General features: G+C 38.8%; 3 protein-coding genes across 3 annotated transcripts in view; all 3 read left to right on the top strand.

Annotated features, from left to right (window-relative positions):
* The first annotated feature begins 194 nt into the window (after nucleotides 1-194).
* cited1 (Cbp/p300-interacting transactivator, with Glu/Asp-rich carboxy-terminal domain, 1) lies at nucleotides 195-3,407 on the top strand. Its single transcript, XM_056749834.1, has 2 exons — nucleotides 195-396; nucleotides 1,854-3,407. Exon 2 carries the CDS (start codon nucleotides 1,867-1,869, stop codon nucleotides 2,332-2,334), a length of 468 nt encoding a protein of 155 aa, XP_056605812.1. The 5' UTR covers nucleotides 195-396; nucleotides 1,854-1,866; the 3' UTR covers nucleotides 2,335-3,407.
* Nucleotides 3,408-5,148: 1,741 nt separating this feature from the next.
* rps4x (ribosomal protein S4 X-linked) lies at nucleotides 5,149-8,023 on the top strand. The gene is made up of 7 exons (XM_056747739.1): nucleotides 5,149-5,196; nucleotides 5,661-5,738; nucleotides 5,838-6,018; nucleotides 6,819-6,916; nucleotides 7,008-7,179; nucleotides 7,270-7,427; nucleotides 7,866-8,023. Exons 1-7 carry the CDS (start codon nucleotides 5,194-5,196, stop codon nucleotides 7,965-7,967), a joined length of 792 nt encoding a protein of 263 aa, XP_056603717.1. The 5' UTR covers nucleotides 5,149-5,193; the 3' UTR covers nucleotides 7,968-8,023.
* A 2,693-nt stretch (nucleotides 8,024-10,716) lies between these two features.
* Nucleotides 10,717-15,821, top strand: part of nhsl2 (NHS-like 2) — a 56,548-nt gene continuing 51,443 nt past the window's right edge. The window contains 1 exon segment of the mRNA XM_056747687.1: nucleotides 10,717-11,152. Within this exon segment, the coding sequence (XP_056603665.1) occupies nucleotides 10,888-11,152 (265 nt within the window). The 5' untranslated portion in view covers nucleotides 10,717-10,887.

The raw sequence follows: 15,821 nt of genomic DNA, 5'->3' as shown, positions 1-15,821 counted from the left end.
AGTCTGCTTATTTATTGTCGATTATAATTACGGAAAAGGATTTAATCAAACGAATGTTTCTTCTTTTAGCTCGTTCCCGGCCTTTCTTGTCAGTCCGATTCCATCAAGACTCCAGAAGTCCATGTCATGTTTTAGATCGGACTCGGATCTCTCTTGAGAGCGTCGAGTGTGTGTATTTAGGCTAATACCTTTGATTCAGTAACAGTTCATTGAGGAGCTCTGCTGGAGCAGCACAGGAAAGCCTGGAAACATTTCCTAAAACTTCGCATTTGTCCTTGGCAAGTCTTCTGGGTTTATTTTTACGCATCTTATACTTTATAAACATTTGTCTTGTTTTTTTTTTTCTTCATACTGGATGTACAAAACGAACTGAAGTCGGCAAATTCTCCGATAAAGGCAAGTTAAATTATTTGACAAATTATATTCTGTTGGACTATATTGAAATGCTGTGTAGTTTATAGGATTATCTTTCAAATTATATCGTATGTTTTAAATTATACTTCAAGTTATATCAGATGTTTAGATCTTATGGTTGAAATGATTAAAGAACCTCGTATCCTATATTGTGAAAAAATGTACACATTATATAATTCAGGTTATAATTATGCATTTGACAGATATGCAGATACTATTAGTTTATTGCAAACATCTGCTGTTGAAAAGTCAAGACACAAATTCGGAATATATTGCTTTTTTCTCTATAATCAAGTGGCTGTATGCCATTTAATAATACCAGCTAAAGGTCTTTTAAGTGAATGATACTAACAATGTTTCATCTTAATTGAGAACTAATTGATTGTTTAGCTCATACAGACAACCTGCAACATCTTATTAAGTTCAACAGTCAGTTTGTGACAAGTTTGTGCCTCAAGCACTGAAGTGTTGCACCGAAATTTGCATGATTATCTGACTTAAAGGGACAGTCACCCAAATATAAATTCTCTGTAAATTATTTATTGACCCTCATGTTGTTCACAAACCTATATATGACTCTTTCTATTGTGGATTACATTTTTTTTATTGGTTTTGTGTCCAAACAAGGGAAGTAAGTCAATGGGAGCCAATATTGTTTGGGTATCTTATCGTTTTCTGCATAAGAAAAAGAGTCACACAGGTTGGGAAAGACATGAAAACGAGTCAATGATGAAAGAATTTCAATTTTTGCTTGAACTGTTTCTTTAAATTACTAATATACTTGCCTGTCAATTACTCAACGTATGTAAGTAATGTTAACACTGAGGTGTTCCAAAATACAAATCTGTATTATTTCTAGTCTTATTAAGTTGTAGGCTTAACCATATTATATGTGACTCCTTACATGTGATGAATACTGAGCACAATGAGCTAAACACAAAGATCTCAAGATGAATGCCCTACAGCTGTCAGTGTCTGGTTGTTCATTGCTGGATGTCCTGTGCAGCTGCATGCCAGCCTTGAGCAATTATGCTTTATCTACAAAAAAATAGACCTAAGTGGGGATAGAGGAGAGGCACTTAATCATATGTGCTGCACTCATTACTTTTCCTTTCATTGTATATGTGTGTGCGCTTGGGTGTGCTTGCTCACAGACAAGCGACAGGCAAGGATATTGAGTCATATAGGACAGTGTTACAGATTCAATAATTAGGAGGGATTATGAATGGCTCATTTTAACAGATTATCTTGTCAAGTCATATGACTCGCATATTGACTGCAGAGCATTGATAAACTTTTGCCTCATGATCTGTGAACTCTTAAGGTTCCTGGTGTGTTACTCTTAAGGTTCCTAGTCTGAGCATTGTGACCTGACAAATTACATTTACTTTGCATGCTTATTTCTAAATGACAGATCTTCATTGTATTTTTTCCCTCAGGCGTTTCCAGGTGATGAGCTCACTTTTGCTGTCTAGTTCCACCATGAAGGACCGCGACTCTCTCTCCCTTCTGCATTACACTGGTTCAGCCAAGACCAGCCCTCAGTTCTCCTCCGCTGCCCTCCACCCCAGCTCTCCTGTGCTGGGAAAACCCCAGCCCTTCTGCCTGCAGTCTGGCCAGCATCTCTTAGCCTCAATGCAACTGCAGAAACTCAACAGCCACTACCAGAACCTTGCCGTATCCTCTGTAGCTACCACTGGACCCAGCAGAGCATACGGAACGTCTGCGTTGAGCCCAGGACAGATTACTACCCCTGGGGCGGCGCAGACACCTGGGATCATTGATTCGGATCCAGTGGATGAGGAAGTTCTGATGTCACTAGTGGTGGAGTTGGGTTTGGACCGGGCAAATGAGCTCCCAGAACTGTGGCTGGGTCAGAACGAGTTTGACTTCATTGCAGACGTACCAGCTGGCTGCTGACCCCCAAAATGTCTCTCGGCTTCTCGCTAACGCTCCAAAGCAAAGTGTCCACTAAACTTGCCTGTTGAAAATAATATTTAAATGTCAGGTTTGTACTGTTAAAAGCTGGTTAAAGATGCTTGCCGTCTTGGAAACCAGACTGATGAACCTTAAAGAGCTGAAGACCAAGTGAGACTCTTTTGTTTGCTTCTTTAAGTGGATGAAGATTTTTTTCTTTGAGAAAGTTTCCAGGTTTGTGATTATGTTTGTAAAACATGACTATCCACACACCAAAAGGGTATTGTGGCCAAGCCTTAAGATCCCAGAAGGCTATACTTCCTAAGCCCCCTCACCACATTATGCTGTGTGATATTGAACTTTGCTCCTCAATGTAAGGCTGGAGGAAGATATATTCAGTACATATAAAGAACAACAGATGAAAAGTCATAGGGTTTTGCATGTGTGAAGAGGAAGGCAATTATGATTGTGGAACTGGTGCACTCCACTCAGGCTTCCCATTAACAGAGAGATTCTCTCGAGAAGCCATGCCATCGCAAGCCTCATTGGTCAGAGAGGAATTCGACCTGCCTAAGCGTTTTCCATGGTTAAATATATTAATGAGAAACGTGTCTGTTTACCCAACGATCAGCCTGCGAGGTCTGACAGGCTTTCTTTATTTAAATAAAAAAAATGACATGCTTATTAAAAAGCTGCCTACAAGAACTCTCATATATTTTCCTAAAATGTATATTTCAGTTTATTTTCAGTGTCTTGTAGGCTGTGTGAATAAAGTAGTTCAAAGGTAATTTAGATTTAAACAGGCCTTTTCCGCAATTTACAAGTATGTTAGACATGTTTTTTGCATGCTTAAAAACATTTGGATTACCCATGTAAAGAGTGAGAGATTTTCTTTCTGAAGTTTCGTTGATTTTGTTTCGTTTGGAAATTTGTGATTTACTGAAATGTAAGCAAAAGATTTTTCGTTTAGCACTTTTCTTTCGACCATTTATTTTTCTACATAAGAGATTACCTATATTTAAATGTGTGTGCTTTTCTATTTTTGAATGTGAGAAAATAAAGTAAACAAAGCATTACCTTGTCTGATTCTTTCACACTTCCTTTGTTGGTTCACAAATATTGAGAAATGTAGAGAGAAAAAAGGAACAGTTCTGGGTGCCAAAATTAGACAGCCTCACCTCAGCAATAAAAGACAGTGCATCATGCTTTATTATAATGAGGTGAGAATTAATAAAAAAAACAAATCTAAATACCTATTTCACAATGTCAAAATCACTTTCAGGCAATCAGTGATGTCTAACTGGTTAATACTGCCACCTCGTGGTTGACTCATTTAACACAACCCCTCTTGTATACTCTACAGGCGGACCTCGGTCCGGACCTTTGCTTCGTTCCATCCGGACGTTTAGTATTTAGTATTAGCATTAATTGATTATGAGACAACAAGCATCAAAGATTAATTTCAAGCCAACATTTCACTAAGATTTTGGTATTATTTTGTCAATATTGAAGATATTGTTATATTTTCACAGAATATTCTGTAGATTGGTTTTATGAAGGACATTTGTTGGGTTTTCTCACAAGCAGGTTCACATTTTGTAATGAACAACGTTTTAATTGGGAAATAATTTAAAGATAGAATTAGTTCTGGTATGAAAGGTGAAAATGGCATGGAAAGGCTAATTTAGTAAGTAACTTTGTTTTCTGTTTATGATTTTAATTGTTATGTAGCATTTTAATTGTTTCATCACATTTGCTGTTTGCATGTTGTCAGTAGTTTTTTTTAAGTTGCAAATATGTGACCCTGAGTGACAAAAGCAGTCTTTTGGGTCAATTTTCCGAAATTTAGATTTTTACATCACATGAAAGCTGAATAAACACGCTTTCTTTTGATGTATGGCTTATTAGGATAGAGCAATATCCGGCGGAGATACAGCAGTTTAAAACTCTGGAATCTGAGGGTGCAAAAAATCAAAACATTGAGAAAATTGCCTTTGAAGATGTAATCGGAGGCACTGTAGCATGCCATCCACTCACAAAAATAAAGTTTTTTATATTTAGGGTAGTACATTTACAAAATATCTTCATGGAACATGATCTTTACTTAATATCCTGCTGATTTTTGGCATAAAGAAAAAATTATAATTCTGACCCATACAATGTATTTTTTGACTTTTACTTAACATATTCCTGTGCTACTTAAGACAGTTTTTTGATCACATATTAATTATTAGACTTCTATTAAGAGGGCATTCCCCTAAAGCCACAGAGCCTGTACATGCATATATCAAAATATAAATGAAATGGCCTGATAATAGATCATCTTGTATACAGTATATCCAACTGGGCAAAATTGATTAAATATTTATTTATTTTCATAACATATTTTCCGGACCTCCGTTTGGAAGAAAATGTAAAGACCGGACCTCTTTCATTGAATATCCTTCAAGTGTATGGAAGCAATAAATGTGAGAACAAATTAATGAAACAATATTCTTTATCCGAGGGAAATGTTGAAAATGTATAAGAAGGAGGAAAGACAATGCCACTAAATAATAGCTACCCACCCCTATCCAACAGTGAAACAGCTGTTTATTTTAGATTTTAATGGAGGCCAATAACGATCGACGGACTTAATTGATATAAGCAATTGTACTAATAAATAAATAATTCACTCGAGACATGCAAAATAAAAATATATTTAAATGAACGTGCGTACACGTACACTTTTCAACCTTACCGATAGATGGCAGACGCTCAAACTGTTGATGTACGAAAGTTGGATTGTGCCTCTTTGCCACCGGTAGTTTAGTTTATCTTTCTCTGACAGGAAGTGAGTGGTCCTTTTCCGCAGACTCCAACATGGTGAGTGTGTAACATTGACGATTCCCTCCCGAAATAATCCACAATCATCAAGGGTTCAGCGAAGTAATATTTGGATATCTCTTCCAAATTGTTGTCTTTTACCCCATATAAGACGAGTGCTCTACATATGTTTGTGAAAATGAGTCGATGTACTGGTAAAAATATGCATAGAAAACACTAGCCACAGTCACTCTCTCCTGCTAGCTGTAAAGTGTACTAGCTCTTTATTTGTGGAGATATTTAACTCTATTCAGTGACTCTTATGTCTAGTTCATCAATTAAAATGTCGTTCGTATGTTACTTTGTACCAATATCGCGCATGATTTATTAGCTAGTGGTACGGGTGCTAAAGGCCTTGCCTGCCCGAGTAAGATCTTAGCCACCAGGCTATATCCTAACATGTGTATGCTAACTTGTTTACCGTAATGAAATATCTTGACTAAACTGACTCTCGTCTCGTGCAGGCCCGTGGACCGAAGAAGCACCTGAAGCGCGTCGCAGCTCCTAAACATTGGATGCTGGACAAGCTCACTGGAGTTTTCGTGAGTCTCGCTCTTCTAAACAAATGTCAACAATTCCTCTGTTGTGGGTTCAATACGACTCTGGAAAGCTTAAGTCTTTTGCATATCGACTCTATTTAGGCTCCTCGTCCATCCACCGGTCCCCACAAGCTGAGGGAGTGCCTGCCCCTCATCATCTTTTTGAGGAACCGTCTCAAGTACGCTCTGACTGGAGATGAGGTCAAGAAGATCTGCATGCAGAGGTTCATCAAGATCGATGGCAAGGTCCGCACTGATATCACCTACCCAACTGGGTTCATGGGTGAGTTCTTGATTTTTTTTTTGTGCATTTATATCAGTCTCTTTGCACAACTTTTTGTCTTTTCGAGAACCCACGATAATGACAGTCATGGGGGCCGCTGAAACCTGAACAAAAGACTAGTACTTTTAGTTTATTTCAAATCCTATGTATGCGGGATTGATTTAAGGCAGTAATATCAGTTAATTGCAACATTTCTAATATAATCCTGTGCATAAAACTGATGGGAATCGGAAGCAGTTAACTATGCTTCTTCACCGTTCAATCTTGAATTGAACATTTCAGATCTGGCTAGATGTCGTGTTACAGGATGTGAAATCCAGTAGGTCTATGCAATTTTTGTTGTAATCTGAATTTGCATTTGAAACTGTAATGCATCGGTTTGGCAGCATTTGTCTAATTCTGATAGAAGTTCAATGCTTATTGCATCCACAATCTAATGTTTGTGATTCATTAAAATGGGATTAAACCAGGTCTGTGAATTAGGCTCCAGCAAGTATTATTGACTTGAATTGAATTATAAAGGAAAACCTTTCTGGTCACTGTTTTGGCGTGCAAAGTGTGTGAAGTATATCTTGCCAGATGGCTGAACAACAAACATCACATTGAGTGACTTAATCCCTTTGTGTTGTTATAACACTTTTGCACAGTGTTTCCACTGCATCCATATTTCCTTAGCAAGTGCCAGCAGGGTGTAGATCTGCTGTGATTTGTCAAACTCAGGTGATGTGAGGAACGTGTTATTAAACATATGTTGGTCCCAGAATGTGATGGTCATGTATTAAAGTAATAGTTTTCTTCAGATGTGATCAGCATTGAGAAGACCGCAGAAAACTTCAGACTGATCTATGATGTCAAGGGACGCTTCGCAATTCATCGCATCACAAACGAGGAGGCCAAGGTGAGATTGCAGGACTATCTTTCAGAATTACATTTTTGTACTCGCTCGGGCTAAGATTGGCAAGTAAATGCTTGTTTTTGTATGATTTTAGTATAAGTTGTGCAAGGTGAGGAAAATACTCATTGGCACAAAGGGAATCCCACATCTGGTAACCCATGATGCCCGCACCATTCGTTATCCTGATCCTCTGATCAAGGTCAACGACACTGTCCGTATTGACCTGGACACTGGCAAAATAACAGATTACATCAAGTTTGAAACTGGTAAGTAAACTGAAAGCCTCTAGTCTCATCTGCTATTTTTGTTTCTTGTTAACATCACCTGACAAAGTATCCTTTCCTCTGTGTAAATAGGTAACATGTGCATGGTGACCGGAGGTGCTAACTTGGGGCGTATTGGCGTGATCACCAATAGAGAGAAGCATCCCGGCTCCTTCGATGTGGTGCACGTTAAGGACAGTACTGGCAACAGCTTTGCCACCAGGCTCTCCAACATTTTTGTCATTGGCAAGGTGGGTTGAGATCATACAAAAGATAGTTTTGCTGTGATGCCTAAAGTAGGTTATAAAAATCTTTATCCGATTAGATCCATCTATAAGTTTGCTGTGCTTCTAAAATCTAAATCTTTTATCAAACTGGACTTACAAACTTACTAAATCAGTGATTTATTTAAAAACGCTGTACTGTTTTTGCATGGAGTAATGCAGTGTTTAGTGCTGGTTTACACCTATTTTAACCCTTAAAATATTTTTTAATTTGTGTACTTTTTAAAGATGTGTTGTGATTTTTGGAACATGTTTTTAAAAATGGGGTACTCATCACTTATGTTGCAAAAGACACCAGTAGTGTAAAGGCTAGTGGCATTATATTTTTATTTGCGTAAATGTGCAAGTCTCTTAATTTGCATTATCGACAGTTGATAACTTATAAATGCATGGCTCTCTCATCAGGGCAACAAGCCATGGGTGTCTATTCCTCGTGGAAAGGGTATCCGCCTGACCATTGCTGAGGAGAGAGACAAGAGACTGGCTGCCAAACAGAGCAGCAGCTAAGTCAACAGATTTAGCACACATCTTGATTTCAAATAAAAAAAAACTTATTTACAACATCACTTGAGTCATGTGTTTTTTGGCAAATGCTTTTTGGTGTTTGGCCACAGGATTTGGTTTTCAAGCTGCCTTGAATGTTGTAGATGCTACTTTGAAATTATAAAATTGTCTTGAACCTTTTAAAATTATTTGAAAGTTTTAATATTATATTTTAGTATAAACAGAAATTATTGCAAATATTTTTCTTCTGATCATCATGATTTCTTTAAACGTGTTACCAAGGTAGTTTTCATTCAACATTAGCTGTACTCTATTTATAGAATTGTCAAGGTATGGAAGTTTAGGTGAGTGGGTTTTTAGATATGAAATTATAGGTCCATTGTGTAAATGTGAAGTGTGAAATGCACCCAAAGTGTTTTGAATGTGTTTTTGGTTGAGATAAGGTCTGTGGTTAACAAAACCTCTAAATATTTACACGTTTTAATCCGACACAAAAACAGTTATAACCCGCTTTGATTTTTTTAAACCTTTATTGTACCTTTAAGATGTCATGTAACTCTCACAAACAATGCAAAAAGGCCAGAAATCTCTAAAATCATTATTAGGAATTCACTTGCAAAGTAATTACTCACCAGGGAATGCATTTTTAATAAAGTTTGAAAAGGGTGTCTGAGGCTCGTTGAGTAACGTTGATATTGAGCAACCACGGTGTAGGTAGTCTGTTTGTAGCAGAGTTAGCTTTTTACGTCTGTCTATTGTAATTTAGTCTCTTAAAATAGCAAATATTGTGTCAGTCTGTAACATTAAGTGGTAGATTGAGCCATTGGTCATAACCTCACAGCTAGATGCAGTTAAAAATTACACAATGGACCTTTAAAGGGATAGTTCACCCAAAAATAAAGATTCTGTCATTTATTCACCCTCAAATTTAACATCTGTATAAATTTCCGTGTTCTGTTGAATGCAGAAGATATTTTGAAGCTTTTGAGAAACCAAATGGTTCTGGGGCACCATTGACTACCATAGTAGTTTTGTTTCCTTTTAAAGTAGTCAATGGTGCCCCAAGACTGTTGCTCACAAACACTTTAAACAAGTGTTATGTAACTGTGGCAGAACATGTTAGCTGTGCAAAAAGTATTGTGGATTTGATTCCCGGGGAACACATACTGCTAAAAAATGTATAGCCTTGATGCACTATAAGTCGGTTTGGATAAACGCACAAATGTACACAAACAGTTATGAAATATGTTAGCTGTTCAAAAAGTATTGTGGCTTTGATTCCCAGAGAACACAAACTGCTAAAAAATGTATTGCCTTGATGCACTATAAGTCGCTTAGGATAAATGTACGAATGTACGCAAACAGTTATGAAATGGTATGTTAGGATAGGATATGATAGGTTGGAGCCGCACCTGTGTGCGTGTTTTCTTGTGCTATAGCTGAAGTTCATTTCCACTAGGCCATATGGGTCCTGCTGAGTTTCAGCCTGTTTCTCCTGCAGCCTTTGGCCTGCTGGTCTACAGTGGCTCAGCACGGCTCACCTCAACACACATTGCAGGGGCTGTCTGCCAAAACTCAATACAAACTAAAACACACAGACGTGTGTCCTTGAGTTTGAACATTTCGCTATTGAGGAAAGGATGTCTGACTCCCTAACCACATTTAGTCCTGGTGCTTTTTACTTATCGCGCATTTAAATGACAGATATCTCTTATATAACCTGATCTAATATCAGGTCAGATTTTGTAGTAGTGTTTGTTAAACTATCACCTTGTGTCTGGTCCTTCATAACTTAATAATTCCTTATAAAAGAGTTATAGAGGGATCATGGCTGTGACGTGTACCTGCCTCATAAAATGCAATTTTACGAAAATGAAATCTGAGTCTTGCCAGACCACCTCGCTTCCTCAAAATCAAGCTGCCACAGTTGAGAGACATGAAAAGAAAAATAGTCCTTTTACAAAAATAAATTGGGGGGTGGATTGACATGAAGAAAAGGTCCACCAGGAGTGGTTCCTGTCATGCACTTGGGCCATGTGGACTGGGGTGGGGAACCAGGAACAATGAAGACAGTCATACAGTGAACGGAAACAAGTCCCAGATGTTTCCAATCAATTCCCCTGTATCAGATAAGGTTTCATATGACACTATGAACAAAAACATGCTTGATAAGATAACGATACACGGCTGACTCGCTTTTCAATACTCTCTTCTCATCTTTTTGCCTTTCAATCCATTGCAGTGCTGCATGTGTGGAAAAACTGGATGAACAAAACATCTATGTGAGCCAAGTTCTGGTTCAGGGTGGGGGTGCATACACACGCCAGATGTGTGTTCTGGGAGGGGCACATGCAGAGGTTACAATATGTGACAACTGAGAGAAACCGCTTTTTTTCTTTAGTTGAATTTAAGTGTTTTTGCAAAGCTGTAATGTTTGTCTTGTGCGGTCCAAGTGCAGCTGTTTGATTTGTTCTTCTTAGTTTCATTTTTATCACTTTTATTCAAAGCAACTTTCAATGCATTACTAACAAAATATACATTTGATCAGTTTGTGTGTTCCCTGGGATCGAACCCACGCCATTTGCGTTACTAACGCATTCTGATACAACCAGAAGTCCCTTTTAAAACGGGAATAGGTTGGTTTATGATCTCATGGCTCGGTTTTCACGAAAGATGTAGCTCATTTTGGACAGACTCTCTGTTGCAGGAGTGGGTGAGGTCTCTCAGGCGCAGTTCATGAGAGTTTCGAGTGATAGAGTATGAACTGAGCAGAGCACCTCACAGCGGACACTCGATTACAATACACAAAATGCCTCCGGTGTACGCGCAATCCCGAGCAAGAGTCTCCAACATACTTCATCGTTCGGAAAATACCTACTTTTAACGCAACTTGAAGACAACTGGCGCCAAATCAAACATAAGGATGCCTTTTTGCAAGAGGACTGTTGTCCCCACAGATGTGTGTAAGAGCCGCGGTGCGATCTTCACGGATCTGGTGGATGTGTGCGGCTTGACTCTGTGCGCGGTGCTCCGGCAGCTGTCGGATTTATCTCGTCAGTCGGTGAGCATCCTGGAGGAGCTGGAGGGAGAGCTCGCCTCCATCTGCTATCGCTCCGGAGCTCTGGAGAATAAACTTATCAGTCTGCAGAAACACATCTCAGCGCTGGGCACCAAACCTCCGGTGAAAAGTAGGAGCTCGAGCTTAACTTTTAGTCAGTTAGCGCATTCTTTACTGATATATGTTTTATTAGTTGTTTGCGTACATGCGGCCAAGTTCAATAAGACTTAATGAAGCCTGCATAAAACAACACGTTAATGTCAGCAAAAGTCAACTTTCACTCTTTGACAGCTTAACCGATTTTTAATATCTGGATGCGCGTGCTTCTGTACTGAAAAATGCTTTTTCTCATTTGGGTCTTTCTTGTAATATGTAGAAATTTATAGACGACGTTCTGACACCCTTTTTTTGATATGTTTACCACATGAGTATGTTTCAATCTACAAAAGTCACAAAGTAACGATCATCCTTGCAAACATGTGACATCACTCTTAAAAATAATGGTGCTTAAAGGGTTCTTCACGGCGATAACCATATAAGAACCAAAGAACAAAAACGCTTCTTCTGTGGCATATAGTGAAGCACTTTTATTTTAAAGATTGATGTCACTGTGGTTTCTGGAAAATACCTCATTTACAACTGTTATTGTTTCAATTCATGGGATCTCCCTAAAATATTGTGAGAAGCATAGAGTTTTTTTTCGTCGTTCTCAACTCTGTTACCAAGTTTAATTCTTCAGTTGTGTTGCAAACAATAACTGTTGTACCCAGTGTGTTTCGAATACCATTGTTACATTTTTACATGAATAATATCTCTGATATCTGCATCATTTGCACTGACATGGGCTGTTTGTTACTACTATTATTAACACTCGTGTATCCAGGCTACATTTGGAAAGAGAAAGATGTTCCTCCCACAAAAGTATTGCACAAACAAAAGATGAGTGTTGAAGAAGAGAAACCAGTGTCGATGAGCATCATGTGACGGTTAAGTATTAGGATAATAATCAACAATTTCATTTCGGGATAAACAAACGCTTTCCACAAAGCCTGTTTTTTTGTCAACAAATTCACACTAGCCTTGTGTTTTACTTTAACATCTTTATCTGTTGTTCTTGATTCGTTCTCATTTGCATTTGGCATCTACTCCCTCTGACACCTCCTACACTGCTCTGTGTTCTGAAGCGGAATAAACCCTGCCAACTTTCACCATCTGAAGATGTGCAGAATATTTCCTCTGACCATTTCCTTTGTTATATCAGAGAGAGCCTCTCGTCTCGTGTATTGTTTAGCTTAACCCTAAGCCCGGGACATTTGGCAGTGAGCTGGAGTCATTCTTTACCTCAAACCATATCATTTTACAGTGGCAGACCACAGCAGAAACACTGAGATTATCCCTCAAATTCATGAAAATATCAGTGATACTGTATTTGTTTAATATTGCAATCTCTATAAGCTTGCAGCTTGAGTTTCCTCCATGCTTAGACATGTTGAAGTTAAACCATGTAGATCACTGTAAGCAGTGGTCTGGGAACTCTTCTTCTTTTAAGTGTAGGGACTGAGGTCAGGACCCTCTGGGAACCATTTGATGGGGCCATAAGGCGAAGGAGCAGACTAGAGGCATGTTTTAAGTTTCCCTGATCCTAAGTCAGTTTTACCATTGCACACAGTGACAATTGATTCAGTGGTACATTAAGTCCAGTGGTTTCCTTCTCATTCCTCAGTCGTTCATGTGAAATTCAGAGTCAGTCACAAGACCATGTTAGGTATGTGTGTGTGTGTTGAAGACAGAAGGGTCGAGTAAATTCTTCCATCTGCATTTGCGACACCAACACAAAGGCATCTGATTCTCCTCTCTTGGCAGTGTTAAGCACCTCTGCAAGTTGATCAACTTTGCCAAGCACTACCAATAACCCAATATAAAGTTCTCAAATTTGAGATTTGTCTTTCTTGCTGACTTTTACAAAACTGCAGGTGGTCATGTCTAAAGTGTAAATCTGGTGCACAGATTAATCTTTGATTTATATAGAGAAAACAGCTCTTTTAGACTTTAAGAGGCGTAGAATGCTCTGGCTTTACTTTTTTCAGCACCTTTATAGTCTGCAAGATTAAATGGAATTTTAATAAGAGTCTGCGAGAGAGCAATAGAGGATAGATGGACGAATAAGATGGCGGATCAGAGAAAATGAATGAAAAACTGAGACAGTGGGCTGTTCAAGGACAGGGGAATAAGTTACGTTTGTGATAAATTCAGGTGTAATGCAGAAGAATCCATTTACGTCTGCCTGTCTTGGCTGCTCGCCAAAGTCCCCTAACTAAGACCAACTTTTCAGTCATTTCAATCGGCACACTTACATTCCTTGCTTGGGTTCTTGAGTCTATAGAGAAAAACTGGTTGGTTTAAATGACTTAACCCAAGGATGCTATTCAGTATGACAGTTTTATATGACACAGCACAAGACAATATTTTCAACTTTTTTTAAGAGATAAAACAACAGTAATCAAAATAATCAGTTTATCTGTAAAGCAAAATGTGCAAAGCGCTTCCACCTCCAAGAATTCTCTTTTTTCTCTTTTTTAACTTGATGTCCCAAATACAGTATGCTATGTACAGTTGAAAGAAAAAGCATGTGAACCCTTTGGGCTTACTTGGATTTCTACATAAATTGGTCATAAAATGTGTTCTGATCTTCATCTAAGTCGCAACAATAGAGAAACACAGTCTGGTTAAACTAATACCGCACAAACATTATACGTTTTCATGTTTTTATTGAACACAACATGTAAACATTCATAGTGCAGGGTGGAAAAAGTATGTGAAACCCTAGGCTAATGAGTTCTCCAAGAGCTAATTGGAGCCAGGAGCCAACCTGGGGTCCAATCAATGTGATGAGATTGGATGTGTTGATTAAAGCTGGCCTGTCCAATAAAAACACACACCAGTTTTGAGTTTGCTGTTCTGAAGAAGCGTTGTCTGATGTGAACCATGCCTCGCACAAAAGAGCTCTCAGAAGACCTACGATCAAGAATTGTTGACTTACATAAAAATGGAAAGGGCTACAAAAGTATATCTAAAAGCCTGGATGTCCATGTGTCCACGGTAAGACAGATTGTCTACAAATGGAGAAAGTTCAGCACTGTTGCTACACTCCCTGGGTGTGGTTGTCCTGTAAAGATGACTGCAAGAGCACAGCGCAGAATGCTCAATGAGGTGAAGAAGAATCCTAGAGAGTCAGCTAAACACTTACAGAAATCTCTGGCACATGCTAACATTTTTGTTGACAAATCTACAATAAGGAAAACATTAAACAAGAATGGACTTCATGGAGGAGACACCACGGAGGAAGTCACTGCTGTCCAAAAAAAACATTGCAGCACGTTTGAAGTTTGCAAAAGAGCACCTGGATGTTCCACAGCACTACTGGCAAAACATTCTGTGGACAGATGAAACCAAAATTTAGTTGTTTGGAAAGAACACACAACGCTATGTGTGGAGAACAAAAGGCACAGCACACCAACATCAAAACCTCATCCCAACTGTGAAATATGGTGGAGGGGGCATCATGGTTTGGGGCTGCTTTGCTGCCTCAGGCCCTGGACGGATTACTGTCATCGATGGAAAAATGAATTCCAAAGTATATCAAGACATTTTGCAGGAAAACTTAAGACCATCTGTCCGCCAACTGAAGCTTAACAGAGGATGGACGATGCAACAGGACAACGACCCAAAGCATAGAAGTAAATCAACAACAGAATGGCTTCAACAGAAGAAAATACGCCTTCTGGAGTGGCCCAGTCAGAGTCCTGACCTCAACCCGATTGAGATGCTGTGGCATGACCTCAAGAGAGCGATTCACACCAGACATCCCAAGAATATTGCTGAACTGAAACACTTTTGTAAAGAGGAATGGTCCAAAATTTCTCCTGACCGTTGTGCAGGTCTGATCCGCAACTATTGGAAACGTTTGGTTGAGGTTATTGCTGCCAAAGGAGGGTCAACCAGTTATTAAACCCAAAGGTTCACATACTTTTTCCACCCTGCACTATGAATGTTTACATGTTGTGTTCAATAAAAACATGAAAACCTATAATGTTTCTGCGGTATTAGTTTAAGCAGACTGTGTTTCTCTATTGTTGTGACTTAGATGAAGATCAGAACACATTTTATGACCAATTTATGAAGAAATCCAAGTAAGCCCAAAGGGTTCACATACCTTTTCTTTCAACTGTATGTTGGGCTGCCATCTAAAAAAAAAAAAGAGCTCAGGTGCTCACTGAATAATAGCGTTTTGCACTAGAGATGTCCCGTGGCTAAGACAAGCTCCAAAACAATCCGTGTCTGTCTGGCAGATGCCCGCAGAAATACAATTTAAAAGACACTCAGGATTAGCACAAACTGCAAGTCACAAGAGCCAGGGTTGTGCCGTAAGAGACATTGTGTCTGTTTTTATGTTGAACATATGTAACGCAGTGCTCGCCTTTCCTGTGCTGGCGTCCCATCTCTAGGCAGTTGTGCAACTCTTGGCAAAAAAGCGTTTGGCTTTAAGACGAGACCAGAGCGTGTGTGAGAGTAACACACTGCAGTGTTTTCAGCCCTTACTATGACACAACAGTGTTGTAATGTAGCAGAGGTCGACATGCTGTTTTGGCCTCCAGAAACATTTAAACATTACTAAAACAGATACAGTCAAACTAACATTTGTTCAGACAACTTTAACATTTCTGACAGTATCACAATATATTCGTTTCGCTATAGTTTAAAAAACGGTAATAAAATATGACAAGAACTCAGAGTTAAAC

The sequence above is a fragment of the Triplophysa dalaica genome, chromosome 1, assembly GCF_015846415.1.
Source record: "Triplophysa dalaica isolate WHDGS20190420 chromosome 1, ASM1584641v1, whole genome shotgun sequence".
Lineage (NCBI taxonomy): Eukaryota > Metazoa > Chordata > Actinopteri > Cypriniformes > Nemacheilidae > Triplophysa > Triplophysa dalaica.
This window is presented reverse-complemented; position numbering and strand designations above follow the sequence as displayed.

Excerpts from the sequence above, each read along its gene's own strand:
- cited1 (XM_056749834.1), top strand. The coding sequence starts at position 1,867 with ATGAGCTCACTTTTGCTGTCTAGTTCCACCATGAAGGACCGCGACTCT.
- rps4x (XM_056747739.1), top strand. Across the intron at positions 5,739-5,837 it reads ACAAGCTCACTGGAGTTTTC|GCTCCTCGTCCATCCACCGG; the intron begins GTGAGTCTCGCT and ends GACTCTATTTAG. Across the intron at positions 6,019-6,818 it reads CTACCCAACTGGGTTCATGG|ATGTGATCAGCATTGAGAAG; the intron begins GTGAGTTCTTGA and ends AGTTTTCTTCAG.